The 20235-nt window shown below is 40.4% G+C and overlaps 1 protein-coding gene across 1 annotated transcript in view; it reads left to right on the top strand.

Moving 5' to 3' along the window:
• The window catches only part of MSH3 (mutS homolog 3), a 115136-nt gene that overhangs the window by 53050 nt on the left and 41851 nt on the right, over window positions 1-20235 (top strand). The window contains exons 13-14 of the mRNA XM_010008413.1: window positions 8775-8907; window positions 15905-16092. Of these exons, the coding sequence (XP_010006715.1) occupies window positions 8775-8907; window positions 15905-16092 (321 nt within the window). The remainder of the gene's footprint in view (window positions 1-8774; window positions 8908-15904; window positions 16093-20235) is intronic.

Genomic DNA, 20235 nt, shown 5'->3' with positions numbered 1-20235 from the left:
TATCATATGCAACAGGGCTAAGTATTGGGTCTCAGGATACTGTAACACAATATGATCTTTGCCTGTTTGTACATGTGCAAAGAAAAATAATTTCTTTCCTAATGCAAAATTAATCTCAGAACCTCTCAAGTTGATGTGAACCAGTAATTGTTTTTTGAATGGCTACAGGAAGAGGAGAGAGTTAAGTGTACCGTAGGCCTGGTTAAGCAAATCTGGATCTGGTTTGCATCTTTCTTGCTTTGTTGTATGTTATGGCTATCTTGTCCTATGCTGTTAGCATAAAAAAATAAGTCTTTCCTGGTCCCAGTTACATCCAGGGTAACTCCTTCCCACCGTCATCTTTGCACTTCCCTTTTCTGTTCCCTGAGTGGTTTTACTGACTCCAAGCTATAGCAGTGCTGCTTGCCTAGTTTGGAGTCCAAACAGAACAGACAACTGTGAAAAAACAGTGCATCCTTTTCCTCATTGAGTATTAATGTGTGTCTTTGCCTTGCTTAGCTGTTGATTCTTATACAATCTGTAGGAGATTTGTTTCCTTGAGATCATACAAACACCTTCCTTGTCAGGGTCAGCTGGAATTGAACAAAAGTTACCAAACTGAAAAAGGCAGATGAGTAACACAATTATATGGAGTTTTGTTATTTCTGTATTAGATCAGGCTGTAAAGCTTACAAAACTGTGACTAGAGACCTAAAGGGGAGCTGGAGATAAGTGATAGATGTATCATACCGAGCAATTAATAGCTGCTGCAATGGAATATGTGTAAAATTACATTCCTGTGCAGAGAATTCTTTGGCCCGTATGTATAGAAAGCATAAGAGAGAGGGTTTTTTTCTCTTCCTAGTCTGTTCCTAGAGAGATAAAATATCTTTAAAATATCAATGGGTGGACATCATGAAATGTCATTTATAGTACTGTAGCCAAGGAGAAGGTAAGGACTTTGCCATCTTAGTGGAAGATGACCTGGAAAATGTTGGTGTTTGCCTTTGTTGCAAAAGTGCTTGGTTAATGAGTTAGAAAAGTATCTAGTGGAAAATTTCAAAAGCTTAGACGTTGAGAGGTGGGAACCTTGAAGTGATAAAATGTTTTGTGTGTGGCATGAACATACTAGTTTGCACAATGCTCTTGTCTCTTTGGGGTGCCATCTGCTGTTTTTTGTAGGAGTTTGATGTAACTTAAACAAACTGAGTGATCCACAAGTACGTAAATTGTGTTTCTGTACTATTATGTTGACTCTTTTTGTTTTTTAATAGGTTATTTATGATGCGCAGAAGCTAAATGTAGTGAGTTATTGATAAGATTATAGAGAGTAGAGGGTTCTAAACATGAAGTGCAGAAGGCACACAACTTCCAGCATGGAAAGCTTGCTCAGGGCTTTAGGGTGAACAGACTTTGTCAGCTTGTGTTGAAATGGGGAAAAAAAACCAACCAAACCCTCTTGACCACACACAACTTCACATCTCTGTTTTGGGGATATATGTCAGTTCTGTTGTACTGCAAGCCACAGAATATGCTAAATGTTCTGGAGTAAATATAGAGGAAGAATTAAAAGCCTCTAAGGTAAAGTAGTGTGCCATGAGACGTGAGTGGTAATCAAAGGTTTCATTGATATTTCGGGCCTCTACTCGAACAGCCAAATTATGAGATAGAAGTGGGCAGCACCCACCTCATCTAGAGAGATCCCAGGTCCCTCTCCCTGCTTTCTGTGCAAACCCTGAGCCAGTGGTGAGGCGTAGCCATCCAAGGCTCTGTGCTTCATAGAATCATAGAATCATTAGCGTTGGAAGGGACCTTACAGATCATCAAGATCCAACCCCCCTGCCATGAGCAGGGAACCACTAGACCAGGTTGCACAAAACCTCATCCAACCTGACCTTAAAAACCTGCAGGGATGGGGCATCAACAGCCTCCCTGGGAACCCATTCCAGTTCCTCACCACCCTCAGAGTGAGGAATTTCTTCCTAATATCTAACCTGAATCTTCTCTCACAAAAAGCCCGTCCCCAGCTTTCCTGTAGCCCCTTCAAGTACTAGAAGATGCTCTGTGGTCTCCCTGGAGCCTTCTCTTCTCCAGGCTGAAGAGCCCCAACTCACTCAGCCTGTCTTCGTAGCAGAGCTGCTCCAGCACTTTGATCATCTTGGTGGCCCTTCTCTGGACTCTCTCCAACAGGTCTATATCTTGCTTGTGCTGGGGGCACCAGAACTGTACACAGTATTCCAGGTGGGGTCTCACCAGAGCAGAGCAGAACAGAGGGGCAGAATCCCCTCCCTGGCCCTGCTGGCCACTCTGCTTTTGATGCAGCCCAGGATGCAGTGGGCTCTCTTCCCTAGTGCACACAAGCACCCTGCTGGTGTCTCTGCTGCCAGCATCATGGAAAAAGGCTGGGGACAGAGAAGTCTGTCTTAATTCCTCCAAGCCATTAGTAGAGGTCCAGAAGCATGGAAATAATGAGCTAAAAAGTATTCCAGACCAGATTAAATACATCGCATTTAATTTGGTATGCTGCCAAGAGGTATCAGTGTTTTTGGGTGCCTCAAGAGGTATCAGTGAATCAAACACTGATGTTTAAATCTCAAGGAAGGAGAAAAATTATATGTATTTTGAAAGTTACCATGAGTATTTTAACCTTTGCTTTGCAGGCTAGAAAAACCACATTTTTAATTACCCCTCAAAAATAGGATTTCCATTTTTTCCTGTCATTCTAGTAGTCTTTGTTGTGCCCCATTTTGCCAAGTTCTGCAGATGATGCTTTTATTGATGCTGAATTGAAGTCTTGTAAGATAGTACTAATAATCTCAATTTGTCTGAATATAATTTGCCTGCAAGAGCATAGAATGACTGTAGCTTTAGCAATTTCAGAACTGCACTGTTCACAATTTCAGACAGTTCCTTGTTTACCACTGAAGAAGAGAAAAAGTGTAAAAAATTGCTGTTACTAATGCAATGTGACTTTTATTTGGAGATGTACTGTTGAGCTGGGAACGAGAGGGTCTCTATAGTGATGTTCGCAATGACACATCTTTCATAATATAAACATTGCTTGTTCTAATTCCTCACTTTGAATGCATGGAGGGCTTTTTAAATTATACTTCTATACACAAAGTACAATCCTGAAGTTTTTCAAGTTTTATTTTGTCCATATTTCTATAATAAAGAGGTCTGTAAAAAAATTACTTAAAGGTCTTTAAAGAAATCCATTTGGTGCCATAATCATCCTACAGCAGAATTTCATGGGCTAAATTTTCCTCCCAAGAATAAAGTTTTTATAGCATCAGTGCCAATATAAAGTGCACAAACACAGGTAACAGCATGTGCTTGGGATCTCAAAATTGTTGTGATAAAGAAAAAGATTGCAGCATCATCACATGTATTCATTCATTTTTGCTAGCTGTGTCTTGGTACCACTAAATGCTGTGTCTACTCCTTATCAATGCAGTAATCAGGCATTCATTCATTTTGGCTAAAGTAGCTAAGGGTTCCATTTTTGGCACAAATAACTGAAATACATTGTGTATGAACATACACAAAAGTGCTTGATTGCCATTTGCATATTTTATACATTCTTTTAACAGATGTGAAGACAAAGTTTATAGTACTTCTATATTGGTGTTAAGTATTTGAGATCCATTCAGGAGGAATATTGCCTTCTCCTTGGCTGCATGTTTATTTAGGGGAACATTGGACCTCTCTGAAGGGGTATGAGATGTTAGGACTTTTGAGAGTAAATTAATCTGTTTCTTCTGCATTTAGAAGAGCAAGTTAACAGATCCAGAATGATGTTCATTTTTTTTTAGGTTTCATATAAATTTCACTGTGATAATTTTGATACAATTACCCTTGTTTGTACTTTTACATTGTTGCTAACACACGCAATTACAGTGGCCACAGCACAGTTTTAATAATTCGAGATTTATCCCATAAAGTTAGCCAGATTCTAAACTACCAACTGAAGTTTAAAAGCTATTCATAGTGTTTTTTATGCTTATTGCAGTGTTGATTCTTCCATGGCTTTGGGGTTTGGTGACATTAATTGATTGTTATGCAAGAAAGTGGTCTTAAGCAGAAAACTCTCAGTACATGACCCATAACTTGATCAACTAATAGGATGTCTTTGTTTGTAAACTGTGTTCTGAAGGAAGATCAAGAAAAAATGTGTGAGACAAAATGTAAAGCAACACAAGTCAGAATAGCCTTCACCTCGTCCTGTGTTTAAAAGTAGCCAGTATCAGAGGAGAGAGTGAGAACAAGGCAACTGAGTTGTGTTAGCTCCCCAGAGCACTCTCATAGCTGCCAGCAATTTGCAATGACTTCCTCAGGCACAATTGCTGCCTATGTGTTTCTTGCATTTTCCCAGTGTTTAACTAATGTATTTTCTTTATTTGAAGTGATGTAGTTAGGCAGGAGACTGCTAAGCTTTGGTCTAGATATTGTAGTTCATAGAAAGCAGTGTTTGTTGTTTTACACTCTTCATTGTATTTCTTCAGGTGTTGAGTTATTTTGACTGGTGGTTTTACGTATCACTGTGGTCTCTAAACAGATTCAATGACATTAATTTCAGTTTTACTAATTCACTGTACTTAAGCTATGTCCATACTGTGATGAATTAACTCATACTTTGACCATTTATTATGAGATTTATGATAAATTTGTACTTACCTTGTATAAAACCAAAACCTTATATGACTGAAACTTTTCTGCTGTTCTTATATAGGAGTTACATTATTGATTTCACCCTGCTTTAAATGTCATGATGTATTACCACATCTAAAAATGTTAGGTTCACTTGACTTTACAAGAGATCAGCAGATCTGTGAACACAGTAGCAACCAGTGATGATATTTAGATTGCTAAGATGTTCAGGTGTTTCTTCAGTGCTGTGCATACATGTCTGCAGCCTTCTGCTTTATCAAAATCATTTTTAGTTCAGGATTAAAATATTTTCATATTTGTTAATTTTCTGTTGAGTTCACATACCTGGCAGCATAATAACACACAGAAGTATTTAATTTCAGGTAGTTATTTAAATTATTAGAATAAAAAATTCTGTGGTTAGAGTCTGTTATGCTTAAATATATCGTGAAGTGATTTTATTATTGCATTAATTATGCTATTTTTGGTGCAGCAGAAGTAAATGTATTGCTTTCAATCAACTGACTTATGTTGTATTGTTTCACAGAAGATTGTTTGGAAAATTGGATAGAGCTCAGATTGCTGACACAGTATACACAAGTGGGAAAGAATAGGCTATTACCACACCTAAATAGAGAATTAAATCGTAGCTAGTTTATAAAATGTAAGACGGTTTCTTAGCATAAACTGTTGAGTTTCTTTGTATAGTGTTAGGTTCAAATTTTTTAGTGATGGAATTTTTTTCCAGGTCATGCAGTTTGGAACTGTACATGAAATGTGCAGAACAGTGCAGAACAACTTTCTTTTGAGATTGTTTAACAACTGATCAGTATAATGTATTTGGACTCAACAAAATGTTTTTTATTTTAAGTATAAACATTTGAAGTTTAAAAGCATACATTAAAATTAATATTCTAGCTGCTTTTATAATTTCTCTTTTGTGTCCTTCCATCCTACTACACATGCAGTTTTACATAATTCTTCACTGTACTTTCTTGCTTTTTAAATATGAATCCCAGTATGTTTTGTTTACAGGTGGAAAAAATGAGTCATTCAATATTGGGTACTGTTTTCCTGACCCTTTCTTATTTGTGGGATTAAAGGAGAAAAACTCCGTGGATGCTTAGTTTTAGATTACTGGAACTACAGTAACATAGCCATATGTGAGGATTATTAAAGTGCAGATTAAGCTTTGAAGGGAGATTTTTTTTTTTAATAACTGCATCTATTTTACGTATTACTGTGTATTTTCAATTGGCCACATAGATGTAATCATGCTATTTACATTAAGTGACATCTTCTGGAACAGAACACATGCTTTTTATATTAAAAATACAGAATAATTTTTTCTTTAAGGTACATGTGTGTATAATTTAACAGTTCAGTAATTCTTCAACCACAGGAGTATTCCAGAGTCTCAAGTACAGCAAATATAATAATTCTCCATGAAAATGTAATTGTAGTTGATGGTACTGACCTTTCAGAATTCATGTAACCACTTGATAGCTTCAAAGTTGCATAGTCGAAGTATTTTATTACTTTGTCACTGATACTAACAGTTCTCAATTTCCTTTCCATTATCCAGCTGTATTTTAAAGTGCCTCACTAATTGATGTACAAAGCTTAAATCTCTGCTGTCTTGAATACGCTGCGTGGATGCCAACAGCTTGCTCTTTGGTTATTTGGTTGCATAACTTTTAGTAACCCTGCCAGCCTACACTAGCTACGTGATTGTGGCTCTTAAGGATTGGATTTAAAGCTCAGATGTGTTCTGTGCTGAAAACAGCCACTGTAGGTCTGAGCAGTTGCACTCACAATACCTTCTGTCTGCTGCTGTTGCTTGCAGGTTGCCTGGCTGCCCAGAGAAATTAGAGAGATGTTTAATTTGGTGAATTTGGCATTGCTGGAGAACTGGAGTGGTGGAGGGGAAGAGGAAAGTATTCCTGTGATCTGCAACAGGGCTGCTAAGAAAAGCCTACAAAGTCTGACATTTCTGCTTCCCTCAAGGCTGGGAAAAAGCAGTCTTTTAGGATAGTGAAATATTTTGGGACCTGTGCTCCCAAATCAGGGAGTCTACTGCCCAGTTCAGAGATAACAAAGATCACAAGGTGCCCAGGGTCAAGACAGCAGAGAACAATTCATACAGTGGCTGTGGAAGAGAGTTTCAGGTAGATGTGGCAGAAGGGGCATTGCAAGTCCTAGCATTGTACAGCAAGGCTGCTCTGGGAATGAGCACCTGTCATTTCTGACAGGGGATGATTTTACTGTTTCACTGAAAAAATCTTAGTGCTTAAGTGCAGTTAGATTTTTGTGTATCCAAGTGCACATCTAGTCATGATGTTCTTTCTCCTTTTCTTGTGCTGTGTAGTAAACTTTCAAGGACTCTCAGGTTTAGTTGTCTTCAGGACCAGAGGCCTCTGGCTGCCAGCCTCTTGTAATGCCTGCAGCCTGTGCAGCTCCCCAGTTTTGTTGATTTCCTCATGGATCGTATACGTTAGCAGCTGCATTGGCAAGTGACATGTCAGCTCTGCAATAAAAACCATGAGCAAGACAGACTTTCTTCCCCAGAACTGTGCATTTTGATTGTATCCTTACTTCTTATCTCTCTGTCCTGCCAAAGCTCTAAGCGTCTCACTTGTCCATGAAAACAGACTTGGGCAGGGTTGTGTTAGCCCTGCACACACTTGTCTGGTGTGCAGAGTGTTGGTGGTATGAAAAGACTGCTTTCTACTTAACCTGCAAGGTGGATGGACTTGCCCACACCAGTGTGGGAATTTTTGAATTTTCTTGTGTCAGGAGGAGAGTGTTGTGATTTGGTTTAATTGTCATTCTGGGAGAAAACACAAGGATTTTTAAAAAATCACTGGGGTATCTTGTGGATTTTTGAAGTTTCTTGGGACGTCATGTTTCAGATTCAGCCAAATTTCCCAAATGCTGGCTAAAGCCTTCCAGCATGCTGGTACACCCCCAGAGCGTGCCCAGCACCACATCACCGGGGGCTCCGGGGAGACAATCTGGAGCAGATGTTTTTGTTGTGAAATCTCAGCAAATCTTAGCACAGCTTTCGCCTGGTTACTGTATTTTGTAATGCACACAGTTACCTCAGAGATAAAGCCTGAGCCACATGCAGAGGAATCATGCTGTTCAGCTTTGACATGTCTCTTTCACTGCTGTCTTAGAGTGAGCTCGGTGCCTTTTGCTCTATTTCCTTTGGGCTGCGTGCAGTAACAGTGCTTTTGTTCACTGCTCCCTAAGATAAATTCCTTACTTGTGTGTTTTGGATGCACCCATGTACCCCATAGTCTTTCTCTAGAAAGCAGCACTGAGGCAATTTGATTGTACAAAAAGCAAAAATGGAGTTTACCTTAGCTCTGCAATCTACAGCCAGTTCATGGATATATTGGAAGTTGTAGCAGTGTCATTAGCAGCAGCATAAATTGAGGTGAACCTTGACAGTAGGTTGCTCATGTTAAAGCTCTTTTCTGATAGTGTCTATAAGAATATGATTAGATGATCTTTAAGATCCCTCCAGCATGCACCATTCTATGATTCCATGATTGTAAGCAAGGTGCCATTAACTGTAGAACTGCTTCTTCACATAAGAAGTGTTTCCACATTGACTGATTGAAGGCCTGAAATATGGAGATTAATGTTACAGGTTTTGAAAAAAAAGCCAACATTTAAAGGCTGTTCTGATTAATGTATTTACCAATTGCTCATTTGAATAAAAAGTAGGGGGGCAAAATGGTAACCAATATTTATACCCTGTTGGAAAAAAGTGTGCTACATGGAGTTCAATTGTAGACTACCTCTGCCCTTCCTGCAGGTACTTGCTTGCAAGTTTAGAGTTGGGTATTTGGGGTTCACTGTTGCTCCTGTTATGTACCACTAGAAGAACATGTAGACATGATCACTGAAGTGTGTATTGGGGTGTTTAAAGCATTTAGAGGAGATAATGAGTTTAATGAGTTTACATCCAGGATCTTGTATGCATTTTGAATGAAAGCCCAAGATCCTCTTTGTTTCTTAATTCTTCTGCTTACCTTACTCATAAGAATGTGTCTTAATCAAGGTTTCAAACAAACAAACAAACAAAGAAAAAGAAACCCACAAAGCCTATTGATCTTATGATTATTCTTTTACAGTGAAATAAATGCCCGGCTTGATGCTGTGTCTGAAATTCTACTGTCAGAATCCAGTGTCATTGGTCAGATTCGAAATCTTCTTTGTAAGCTGCCAGATATAGAGAGAGGCCTCTGCAGTGTTTTTCACAAAAAGGTATACTCATAATTATCCTAATTTATTATTTTCTGAATTGAGTCATTCTGTCTTAATGTACTTCCATAGTTTTTGAATGTTTGTTCAAAAGTATTTCTTTCTTAGCAAGAATGAGGCTGACATAACGTCCAATAACAAAGTAATGCAAGTTGATAAAAAGTAATTTTGCGCAGTGGTAGGATCTTGCTTTATTTGCTGTCAGTGATATGCTGGTAGAAGAAAATGTCCAAGTAGGGTTGTAGAATGCATGCATTGTATTGCTAATGGTAGCAGGGAGAATATCTAAGGTACCTATGATTCTGTGGCTGGTTTCAGCCACATAGCATTGCATTCTGTAGGCTTATCTAAAATCATGATTGTGAGTGAAACCACTTATCTGTAGTTAGCTGTTTTCAATGAATGTTAATTTGTTTATAAATTCTGTAATTTGTATCTCACTTGCACATTTTAATAAGAATTACTTGTAATGAGACACTGACAATTCTTAGTTGAAGCAGATTAATATGCTAATAGCACCTGTGCAGTACTTCATGTTCTTTTATTTCACAGTTATATTTAGATGTTTTGACAGTTTGTTTTAGATAAAGGAATGGGTGGGCAGAAGGAGACCAGAGTTATAATTTATTTGGATGGTACAGCACGAGGACTTCCTTTCTCTGAAAATCTGAAATCTCAGTTCTTGTGTAATTTTTAAAGCTATAATATGTTGCAGTTTTAGGCATGTAGAAAGACTTGTGTATTTCAATGAATGGATATAGAGGTCCAGACTTAGCAAAGCTTACAAAAGAGGGAGTGTGCACCAGCTTCCCCATGCACTAAAAGGTGCTGTATCCACGTGATACGATTGTTCTTTCAAAACAACTGAGCAAGAATTACAGGTTGAGTGATATTAGTAAGGTTTGTAGGGATACATCTGTATTTCACAGCACCCTGGCAATCTTCCACTGCTACCCTCTGCTGCCCTTTTTAAATTTATTTCTTTTTTTACTAGTCTGTATCTATTTCTTTCGTGTCCCTTCATGTTGTAGGGCTGCCTTAAAGCCAAGAGTTAGGTGGAACCATCAAGAGGCCCTGGATTTTAATGTGGTTTTTGTAATGAGGTGATAATGTTGTTTGTCTTAACAAAAGCCTCCATACTGTGAAGATACACATTTATTGAATCAGATGTAGGAAAGAAGTTGTGGGAGCTCTGCAGTGCTCCAGCAGAATCCTTAAGAAGGGCAAACGAGGGAGGAAGGAACCCAAGCACACACTTTTCCTTTGATAGATTAGCTTCCCTTGGTAGAAATCTAGTTTGATCCATTGCAGAACACTGTGCAGAGGTGCCCAGAGCACTGAAGATCCTTAGGGCTTTGAGCAGATGACAGCCTCCCTGAAAGACAGGGTCTGTTTTGAATAAAGAATCAAAAAGCAGACTCTGGGAAGAAGATTCTGCTGTCTAGACAAACAGTCAGTATGGAGCCTGAAGAAAGGTCCCTGCAAAGCAGATACATATTCAAGAGCAGAGAGTAACTGATTTTTATGAATTATTTTTTTTTTTCAAATAGGCACTAAGTGCTGCCATTTCAGTTCCCACTAGGAGCCCTTCCAGTTCTGTAAATTCCAGATGTCTGTCTCCCTCATGCTCAAAATGAGGTACTCTGCAGTTTCATTCTCACAAAGAGTACCAAAACTGTGAGTGGAGCACACTGATGCCTTAGCTAAAGGGATGTGCTGTAATGCAGGCTTGTTAGTTCAGTGTCAACTGCAGGTGAATGTGACAAGTATTTAATCCCTTCAGGCCCTTTATACTTCAGTTATTTTAGTATTTGAGGAGGAATATTTCACAAAGGGACACCTCTGAATGTACAGAGGTGTCTGAATTGTCTTAGTCTTTCCAAACATTTTTCAAACAGGTAAGCCACTGCAGAACTTTGTTTTGCTATGTACTTTGCACCAGTAACCTCTAGAGGAGACAGAAAAAAAAAATAAGGGCAAAACAAAGCTGTGGTTTGGAACTGACTTTGCAAAGCAGAGCATCCAAATGGTAGCTCTTCTGGTAAGTAACATCATTGTTTAGTTTCCTGGTCTGACTGTTTGTTTTTTTTAATAGATCAGCTAATGATTCTTATCTGATAGCATCATTCAAATTGGCAAATTTTAATCATACCCTTCACAAGTTCCCATTACCCCAAATCAGCAAAAACCATTGCTGATGTACCCACAAGTGTGTGCAATCTGGAATTACAACAGCGTTCTTGTAGTGGAAATTAGATATTACCATGGAGGTCATATTATAAGCTCTAAGTTTGCCCCAGCCTGGAAAAGTACTTTGGGAATGGCTAAGGAGACCAGAGCAATGTTACCATTGCTATGGAGAGTAGAATTGATAAAAGTACCTGTTGTTGTTCTCCTCAGTTCCTGCAGCTCTAGCACCTGACATATTGCCAGGCAGAAGCACTGTCAACAGGACAAAGGCCTCACCTTTCTCTGTGGCAAGAGAAGGGTGGCTGGAGATGAGCTATTTGAAGACTTCTTGGTAGCGTTCAGAAATTGACACCAAAAGAGATGGGGAATTGTCAAGAGTTTTGTCTAAGTAGTGCCTGGAGCTGATGTAGAATTAGGTCTTCCTGAACAACACAACAGCTCAGTGCTTCACATAAACATTTCAGCCATGCCCTCTAGCCACTGGAGAGATCCACCATGTAACAGAACAAAATTTAGGCCACATGCATTTGCTTTTGTTATCTGCACCTCAGGACAGTGAGAAATATGAATGGCAGTATCCTACTGTTTTTTTGTCTCTGTTAGCGATGACTTCTTAGCGTTGCTTTGAAGTGCACAGAATGGCAAGACAGCAGCCAAGCACCTGTGCTTCAGTAGGTCTGAAAACCAGTACTGAGTAAACATGCCATCAGCCCTTTTAGACATGCGCCCTACAGAGCCATCCTGATGTTGCTTGCTGGTTTCATGCAGTGTGTTTCAAAAGATAAATATTTATACAGGCTTGATTCGTAAACGTTTGTCTTATTTGTACCCTTTTGCTCAAAATTGTAACTTCTTTACTGAAACTCAATAACCAAAGTGGACAGGAATAATCATAACAAATGGTCACTGAATTTACAGAACACATGGAATTGAAGCTGTTTCACTGGACTGCTACACAAGGAATGAGGTCAATAATCAGACCTGTCCGGGGTGTGCAGTAAAATGTCATTTCAGTTAGTTCTGCTCCTGACTTCAGCCAGAGGCTGTCCCTCATTCAGAGTTCCTTGCAAGTTGCTGCAGTTGGCAAAACCTGTTTGTTTCTGAATCAGTTTTGAAAACTTGGTTCCCACTTGCCAGGCTAATCAGCTGTGGAAAATAAAGCAGGCGGTTGCTACAAGGGGTGAGGGGCATTTGCTGCTTGGCTGCCTACTGTGTCCTGCTGGGATTTGCCTTTCAGTTTTCCAGTGAATGCTTCACTACTTCACTGTCGTGGTCAGACTCCTCAGAGGAGAAGGGTGCTGCTCATCTCAGTGCTAGGTGTTTAAAATCTTTCAAAAAAGCTTATCAACCAGAATTATGATGAAAATGTGCCCTTCCTTGGAAGGTGTGTTTAGTACTTCATTGAAGTTGGCTGTGATTTTCTAAAGATTCAGAGAAAAATGTTGTATTTCTGATTTTGAACTGAGTAGCTGTTATGTATGCTGAGGAAATTAGTTACTCTTGTACAGAATGTTTGAAGTAAATTCTCCTGGTAGCATGCTGTATTATTTACTTCAGCTAACATGTATCTTAGGCTTTTTAGATTTTTTTTTCCTATGATAACAGTATGCACATCTCACATGTCCTATATTGTTAATCTTTTGAAGAATTTGCATCACAGGTATTTTTAGATTTGCAATACTGAGTGCTGATTTGAGCAAATTGTTCCCTGTTAAGCTGATTAATATAAATAGTGGCATAACAAGGGGACACAGTAACCTTAAAATGAAATACCTCATTTTTTGTAAATCAAAAATAGTATGCTCACTATATGAAAAACATAAAGGTAGTTATTACAGTTTGAAAGGAGCGATAAATGTATGTTACATTTCAAACTCCCATTTTTTAAATTTGAAATTCTTTTAACTTGGTGTGGCCAGTGGCTGTCATCTGTGGGTCTCTGTGGCTCCCTTTTAGATCCGTTAACAATTAAACTAATTTAACAATTTAACAATTTAACTAATGCAAACACGGCTAAATTGCTTTCAGTGTCATTGTTGAAAGATTGTTAGACCTGGTATACTGCTGTGCATCTTTCATGCATTCTTCTTGGAGGCAGTTTGATAAACTGCTAGTTCAAAATATTGTTTGGCATCACTGTAAACTCTGAAGCTATTTTATAGTGCTAGAAAAGCTGTAGCTATCACTGACTGCATTTAAAAATCAGACTTAAAAAATGGCATTGAATAATCTTGTGCGAATCTTCTGTGAATGCAAGACTATTAATCCTGCTTTATTTAGACCGTTTTGTACTGTGTTTCAAAAGCTTCTAACTTATAACAAAGTTATATACCTTTTGTAAGGTTACTTAGGATTTAAATAAAATCAGACCCACTTTAATGGAGCCCAGCTATTTGTAGTTATTTTTAAGCATCCGTTCCAAGTTATCTGTTAGCTTAGTAAATAATTTCTGCAGTGGAGCTGTTAAATTTTAGATGCAGAGTCCTGCAGTGTTAATGAAATCAAGCCAGAGGAACCAGTAATACTCAGTAATAAGCACAAAAGGGGTATGTTCACTCTTTCTTGGGAGTGTTGTGTTTAACAAAGTTGTTTCTAATGAATCATGGTTTATATTCCATTCTTCAAAGGTACTGTAGACTAGTTCACAGTAGGATCAAATAGGTTTTAACTAATTAGATTATTATTACAATGTGTAAGGCATCAGAGTTGCTGTGAGAAGCTTCAGCATGTTCATTGGGCATCTTTGGAGGAATCTTATGGTAACTTTCAAGATTGTTTAGTGTCTTTTGTACTCAACCAAGTTTGGATATTTTTTTTTCTCTACTGAGTCTTTTACAGGTGACACTTTTCTTAAAATCTAGCTTCCTCTCCTTATTAAAGCCTCACTTTCACCAGCCTCACCACCCACAGTGAAGAACACCACATACAGGTGTTCTTACATATTCTCAAAACCTTTTGCTTTTCCCACTCATATAGATAGTGTAATAATTCAGTCCCTATTTGGTTTATTTTATTAAAGAACAATTGGACAAAAAAAACCACCACCTGCTCAATTGATGTATTTCTTACTGCACGTATTTGCTCACTTTTCTTTTCTGGACATTGTTCTCCAGTGAATCACTTAGTGCTGTCTGTCAAGGGCCTGCTTTGCAACTTGGTGTGGCAGGGCTTCAGCCTTTGCCTCCTTGAGTACATTTTGTAGTCAAGGGAAGTCTTGCAGAATTTTATCCTTTATCTGCATCAAGGTTGATGATGATGATGCAGTCAGCCATACTGCATTTGACTTTGAGTAGAAGCTCAAATTTATCATTTATATTTAGTCTTTCTGGCCTTTCCAGTGTGCTTTGACTTCTAATGCTATTGACAGATATACTGCTTTATTGTTTTTGTTTTATTTTGTTGTCAGAGCTTTTGCAAGATAAAATAAGTAAGTTGCAGGACGTTGATGCAAAAAATGTGGCATACAAAGAATATTATAATTGAAGCATTCAGTATATCCTGTTTCCTTCCTTGCATTCTCAGGTGAGGAAAATAAGTTGTTTTTTAAAGTGTTGCTTGTTGACCAGTGGGAGAAGTACAGAAGACCGAAGAAGGAATGTTTCTACAGATCAGTAAAATATGAAAAAATATCAGCATAATGATTTATAAACAACTTTTTTCAAACCTTCTGAAGTGGAAATGTCTTAGAATGCCACTGAATTCAGCAGGGTTTGAAGGCATTGGCTCATAGGACTGGGTTTCCATTTGGTTTGCAAATACAGAGTGGCAGAAATGTAAACATGCTTCTCTAAGGACCATTTCAGAATCAGTGTTATCTAATTCACAGGTGGGGCATGACTACCTTAGGTAACTGAGAGTTGAACGTGACAGCTGAGTGGGAGTGATTACAAGTGTGGCAGGAGGTGGATTGTTTTGCTAGAGTTATTAACTGCTTGCAAAATTCTGACCCTACTCAGTGATTCTTGGAAGATGAGCTAAACATAACAAACTGTGCTGCTGCTTAAGAGTGTCTAGAATCTTAACACCAAAATATTTGAGTGGCATCAGAAGTAATAGTAATGGTTAAAAAAAGGAGTTTCTCTTTTACAAGTCACTGCTTCTGGTGAGGAGCTGCTTTATTCTCCTGCTCTGTGTGTAACATGAAGCAAGCTCTGAAAGTGCCCTGCACTATTGGCTCCAATCTGGGAGATTCCCTTTTGATGATATCCAGGCTAGCTGCCTGAAAGAGATGGAAAAATCTTTCATACCTCTCTAGTGAGGAGAGGATGAAAGACAAGGGCTGGGTTACTGTGTTTTCCTAAGTCTTCTCATCACATTGACCTGGGAGTAACCAACCCAAGACTGAAGCTGGCAATGACTGCAAGCACTTTAAGCAGTCACTGCTAGTTTTCTCTTTCTGAGGATTTTTTTCTCCTCTACATTCTTGTTCCAATTATCTCCCTCTCTGTTCTTGACTTTGTCATTCCAAACCATATCTAGCTAAAACAGCAGCCTGGAAATTCAGGTAACATCCAGATGCGCAAGCCCATATGGACAAGTTGTGGTGCACATGAAATTGTTCAGCCTGCTTTTTGGTTTCTTGCACATTACTAGCTCATTTTTCTGCTGTGTGTCTAATGCATATGTGTTATAATGGTTTAAAAAAATAGTATGCAGTATTAACAGTGTGAATGTAATAAGATTATGCACTTGTGTTACAGTCCATTAATTGTATCTGTATCTTGTCACATTTTCAAAAAGAAAAAAACCCTGCAAGATTCAATGAAAATATAATACATTGTAATTATTTTGACATTGTTTCCCTTCTCAGTGCTCAACCCAAGAGTTCTTCTTGATAGTCAGCACCCTGTCTCGTCTGGACTCAGAAATTCAAGCACTTGTTCCAGTCATACATTCTCATGTGAAAACTCATCTGTTACAAAATGCACTGCTGGAAATCCCAGAACTTCTCTCCCCAGTAAAACATTATTTAAAGATCCTTAATGAAGAAGCAGCCAAGTAAGTAGAGAAAACAGATGAATCTTCTGTGTCTCATAGGCTTTCTGACTAAGTTTATTCAGTTATGAGAGTTATGCACCTTAATATAACTTAGTTTCATGGTTTTGGTTTTATATTTATGTGTGTACAGGTTGCTTACAGTGAAAGCAGAGGTTGTAGTTTTCTACAGCTTATATTCTTTTTTTAAAATTAAACTAGGGGAGCCAGGATTTTTCATAGTGGGTGTCTGCCTCAGGCTGAATAGATTTTGAAAGTTTTTCAGCTGTTTTGGGGAATTAATTTCAAGCAAATTTCTTTTGCTCATGTTAATCTGTTGAACAATTTTGAAAATATTTTTATAAATAGAGAAGCTGTTCCTTTTGAAGAGAGACTTGGCGTTCAGCAGCCACTCTGCTGTCAGGAATGTGCCTTGTGCTGCTTTTGTGAAAATTCACCAAGCTTGGAGTGGCCCTTTCCTTTCTTAAAAGTATCTTAATGTCGTGAGCCAATGTCAGGAGGACTCCCAACTGTCAGGATGTTTCCACAACTCCCCCCCTCCAGTGTGGAGGAGTTTGTGGATAAGACTTAAGGCTCACACATGGTGTTTGCCTCTCACAGAGGAGCAGCCACTGTGGGACCTTATTTTAGAGTATTTTAGAACACCCCTTCTCACCACACTCACTAACTGCTACTGAGACTGATGTTTAGTTTACGAACCAGCCGGTTCATTAAGGGTTAATACAAACTGAGGGACCAAGGGCTCTGTGGGTTCCATGTAGTCTGTGCGATTTAAAGCCCCTCAGAGCATTTCTAGGGTTGGTGGCCTGTTGAGGGACTCCCTTGGGAGAGTACCTGAAGAAAGACCTCAGCCTCTGGCTGTGGTCAGGCTTTCCCTGCAGTTGCCTTCCTGCAGTCTTGGGGTGGTGAGCTGAAAGTAAGGAGGCTGTCTGTCCTTTTTGTCCTTAATTCTGTCCTTCCCTGGTCCAAGGAGGCTGGTGAGGGTGGTGAGACACTGGCCTAGGTTGCCCAGGGAAGTTGTGGAAGCCCCATTCCTGGAGGAGTTCAAGGGCAGGTTGGATGGGGCTCTGAGCAACCTGGTCTAGTGGGAGGTGTCCCTGCCCATGCAGGGGGGTTGGAACTAGATGATCTTTAAGGTCCTTCCAACCCAGGCCATTCTAGGTTTCTATGATAAAAAAAAAAAAAAAAAAAAAAAAGGTAGGCAAAGGACAAAGATGCTTAAGTGGAATGAGTATACATTTTATGACAAAACAGATTTAATTATATCATACTCACTGTAGGTAGATTTAAAATATTTTTTTTCTGCCATTTTGTGATGGTCTATTGATTTCAATGTCATGCTGGCACCAGTAGTAGATGCCCAGAGCCTATAGAAGGGGTGCAGGTCAGCAGGGGAGCACCTGCAGTGCTACATAATTAAATGCCTGTCCCACCAGCTGGTCAGTGACCTTTACTGGAGACCCAGCTTAAAACGCCTCTGTGCAAATGCAGCCAGCACAGGGAATAAACAGGATAAGTTGGAGAGGTGTGCGTGTCTGCAGGGCAATGATCTCATTGGCATTACAGAGACCTGGTGAGATGGCTCCTACAACTGGAGCAGCAGAATGGAGGATTGTAAACTCTTTAGGAAAGACAGACAGGGGAGACAGGATAGGGTGGGTTGCCCTCTATGTCACAGAACAGCTGGAGTGCATGGAGCTCTCCCTTGGAATGGATGAGGAGCCAACAGAGAGCTTATGGGTTAAAATTAAATGGAAAGCAGGGGCAGGTGACATTCTGGGGGGGTTTGCTATAGGCCACCTGGCCAGGAGGACAGTATAGATATGTAGCTCTACAGACAGATAGGAGCAGCTTTGCATTCACAAGCCATGGTACTCATGGGGGACTTCAACCACCCTGGTATCTTTTGGAGGGACAACTCTGCACAGCACAAACTATCCAGGACATTCAATAGAGTGCGTGGATGACAACTTCCTTTTCCAAGTAATTGAGGAACCAACAAGGAGAGGTGCTGTGCTGGACATTGTTATTGTCAATGAGAAAGGGCTAGTGAGGGATGTTAAGCTCAAGGGTAGCCTTGGCTGTAGCAATCATGACATGGTGGAGTTCAAGATCCTTAGAGCAGCAAGGAGGGCTCACAGCAAGATTACTACCCTTGACTTCAGGAGGGCAGATTTCGGCCTCTTCAGGGATCTACTTGAGAGAGTGTCTTGGGATAACATCCTGGAGGGTAGAGGGGCCCATGAAAGCTTGCTGATATGCAAGGATCACCTTCTCCAGGCCCAACAGCATTGCATCCCAACTAGGAGAAAGTCAGGTAGAAACTCCAAGGGGCTGTCATGGATGAGCAAGCAGCTCCTACAAAAGCTCAAACTTAAGAAGTGAATATAGAGAGGGTGGAAAATAGGGCAGGTATCTTGGAAGGATTACATAGAGGTTGTCTGAGCAGCTAGGGATCATGAGACAGACAATGCCAGGTGGAATTAAATCTCGACAGAGATGTAAAGAGCAGTAAGAAAAGCTTCTGTAGGTATGTTGGGGTTAGAAAGCATGACCAAGGAAATTGTAGGCTCTCTTCTGAAGGAAACAAGAAGTTTAGCTACATAGGATATTGAGAAGGCTGGGATTCTCAATGACTTCTTTACATCAGTCTTCTCTGGCAAGTGCTCCAACCTCATTACAAAGGCCACAGCAGATGAAAATGGACTGGGAGAATGAAGCACATCCACTATAGGAGAAGAACAGGCTCATGACCATCTAAAGAACCTGAAAGCACACAAGTCTGTGGGACATGGTGGGGTCCATCCATGGGTCCTGAGGGAGCTGGCAGATGCAGTTGCTAAGCCTCTGTCCATCATATTTGAGAGGTCATGGTGCTCTGGTGAGGTTTCTGCTGGCTGGAAAAAGGAAACATAGCCCTGTTTTTAAAAAGAGGAAAAAAGAAGACCCAGGGAACTAGTAGGCTGGACAGTATCACCTCTGTGCCTGACAAGGTCATGGAACAGGTTCCCCTGGAAAATCTGCTAAGGCACATGGACACTGTCCCACATGACATCCTGGTCTCCAAATTGACAAGGCATGGATTTGCCAGATGGACCACTCGGTGGATAAGAGATTGGCTGGATGGGCACACCCAGAGAGTTGTGGTCAATGGCTCAATGTCCAAATGAAGGCAGGTGACGAGTGGTGTCCCTCAGGGGTCAGTACTGGGACCAGTTTGCTGATGATACCAAGCTGTGTGGTGTGGTTGACACCCAAGAGGGAAGGGACCATCCAGAGGGATCTTGGAAGGCTGGAGAGGTGGGCCAGTGCCAACCTCATGAAGTTCAACAAGGCCAAGTGCAAGGTCCTGCATCTGGGTCGGCACAACCCCAGGCACAAACAAAGACAGGCTGGGGAAGAATGGCTGGAGAGCAGCCCTGAGGAGAAGGACTTGGGGGTGGTAGTAGATGAGAAGCTCAACATGAGCCACCAGTGTGTGCTGGAGCCCAGAGAGCAACTGCATCCTGAGCTGCATCAAAAGAAGTGTGGCCAGCAGGGCCAGGGAGGGGATTCTGCTTCTCTACTCTGCTCTGGTGAGACCCTCCTTGCAATACTGAGTACAGTTCTGTGCCTTCAGCACAAGAAACACATGCACCTGTTGGAGAGGGTCCAGAGAAGGGCCACCAAGATGATCAAAGGCCTGGAGCAGCTCTGCTATGAAGACAGGCTAAGAAAATTGGGGGCTGTTCAGCCTGGAGGTTGTGGCTGCCGCCACCTTGGAGATTTGTAAGGAGAGGTTGGATGAGGCTTGTGCAGCCTGGTCTAGTGTGAGGTGTCCCTGCTCATGGCAAGGAGGTTGGGATCTGATGATGTTGTGGTTTGGGCCCAAAACAACAACAAAGGAACAGCCCCATGGCCACTCACTCAACTCCCTACCACACACACAGTCTGGGATGAGGAGGACAAAGCTCATGGGTTGAGACAAAGGACAAGGAGGGATCTCCACTGATTAAGGTTCTGCGCAAAACAGATTCACCTTGGGGAAAAAATAACCATTTAATTTCACACTCATCAAACCCACACAGGACATAGACACACACAGAGCAGGGCTTGCACATGTTCCCCCACCCCTCCCTTCTTCCCAGCCCCAAATCCCTTTGTTCC

This window comes from Chaetura pelagica, unplaced genomic scaffold (genome assembly GCF_000747805.2).
Source record: "Chaetura pelagica isolate M959 unplaced genomic scaffold, ChaPel_1.0 scaffold191, whole genome shotgun sequence".
Classification (NCBI taxonomy): domain Eukaryota; kingdom Metazoa; phylum Chordata; class Aves; order Apodiformes; family Apodidae; genus Chaetura; species Chaetura pelagica.
Note: the sequence above shows the minus strand (reverse complement) of the source record. Positions and strands in the feature narration are given on the sequence as shown.